This window comes from Sapajus apella, unplaced genomic scaffold, assembly GCF_009761245.1.
Source record: "Sapajus apella isolate SASKATOON/1434 unplaced genomic scaffold, GSC_monkey_1.0 scaffold43, whole genome shotgun sequence".
Lineage (NCBI taxonomy): Eukaryota > Metazoa > Chordata > Mammalia > Primates > Cebidae > Sapajus > Sapajus apella.
The window spans coordinates 16,902,456-16,903,950 of NW_022436983.1; the positions used below are offsets into that span (position 1 = coordinate 16,902,456).

The window sequence follows — 1,495 nt, forward strand, 5'->3', positions numbered from 1 at the left end:
TCTACTATTGTTTAATTTTCTTAACTTTCCAAGTTGGAATTGCCATCTTCATTTTGCACATGAGCTGCTGGTGCAGCAGGTGAATGGACTAGTAAAGACATTAACTGGCTTTCTCAGCCGGACTCAGTGCCACGAGTGTATAATTTTTCCCTCTATACAGCTATAACTCCTTCTCAACTCTCTAAGGTAAAAATCACACCATGGACTGATAACTTATTGGGAGCCAGAATACTGCCAAATGCATTACTTAAATTTTCTCTAATCTCCAAAACAACCCCAAGGGAATGTTGTCCGTTTTACAGATGAAAAAACTGAGGTTTAGAGAAAGTAAATAACTATGTCATTAAGCCTAGAAAGTGGCAAAACTATTGGGACATCCTAGCTTCACCTTTTATTTTGACTGTTTCTTGCGGAGCAGGGTTACCCAACCCATAGGCGGTATGCCCAGAGCAGCCTTGGGCTTTGGCCAACACAATTTATTCAACTCTTTTTTTTTTTTTTTTTTTAATTTTTGAGACGGAGTTTCGCTCTTGTTACCCAGGCTGGAGTGCGATGGCACGATACCGGCTCACTGCAACCTCCGCCTCCCGGGTTCAAGCGATTCTTCTGCCTCAGCCTCCCGAGTAGCTGGGATTACAGACATGCGCCACCATGTCCAACTAATTTTTGTACTTTCAGGAGAGACGGGGGTTTCACGATATTGGCCAGGCTGGCCTCTTATCTCCTAACCTCGTGATCCACCCGCCTCGCCTCCCAAAGTGCTGGGATTACAGCCGTGAACCACCGCGCCCGGCTATTCAACCCTTTATACAGCTACCTCTCCTACACTTTTCCTCTGTTGAAAACAGGAGAGGGGAAAACATCAGGATCGAACAGGATCAAAGTGGAATTCCAAGGGAATCACAGCTTGGCTCCGTTCAACTCGAGTCCCGCTGGATACACTGTGATCGCTCCCCAAGCGTCTCTAAATGCGACAAGAGTTGGAAATGCAGGCGAAGGAAATGGAAGGGTGTTTGTGATTTTCACGAATGAAGAGTTGGAGAGGTTTGAAGCACAATTAGAGGGAGAAAGGGGCCAGGGTCACCGGAAAGAGCCCTGGGCGGGGAATCAGGACGCCTAGGATGGCGTCCCAGGTCTCCATGATCCACCACCTCTCCGGGCCTCAGTTTTCCCATCCCCTTCAAAGGATTTGGGGGGGAACAGGGAGGGTCCAAGACTCCAAGGCCCTCCCGACTCTGGCCTGAGAGCTGTCCGGCCTCGCCTCTAAGAGAGCAGCCACCACGGGCCAAGCCTCCGACTCTGATAGTGAAAGTGCCTGCAGGGCCGCCGCCTCAGCGGCCCGGTACACTTACAGCCCGGAGGAACATCAAGTCCACCAGCCGCTGCGGAAACGCCTTCATCATTGCTGCCATCTTGGCCCAGCATTCCTCGCGGCAGCCCATCTGGGCCCCACGTGACCGACGCCCAGCCGGATGGGCGAGGCTCGCCCCTCCGC

General features: G+C 51.2%; 1 protein-coding gene across 1 annotated transcript in view; it reads right to left on the minus strand.

The window, feature by feature from the left end:
• Positions 1–1,495, minus strand: part of HMGCL (3-hydroxy-3-methylglutaryl-CoA lyase) — a 25,104-nt gene extending 23,609 nt beyond the window's left edge. Inside the window, exon 1 of the mRNA XM_032300788.1 lies at positions 1,353–1,495. Coding sequence (XP_032156679.1) covers positions 1,353–1,442 — 90 coding nt within the window. The 5' untranslated portion in view covers positions 1,443–1,495. The remainder of the gene's footprint in view (positions 1–1,352) is intronic.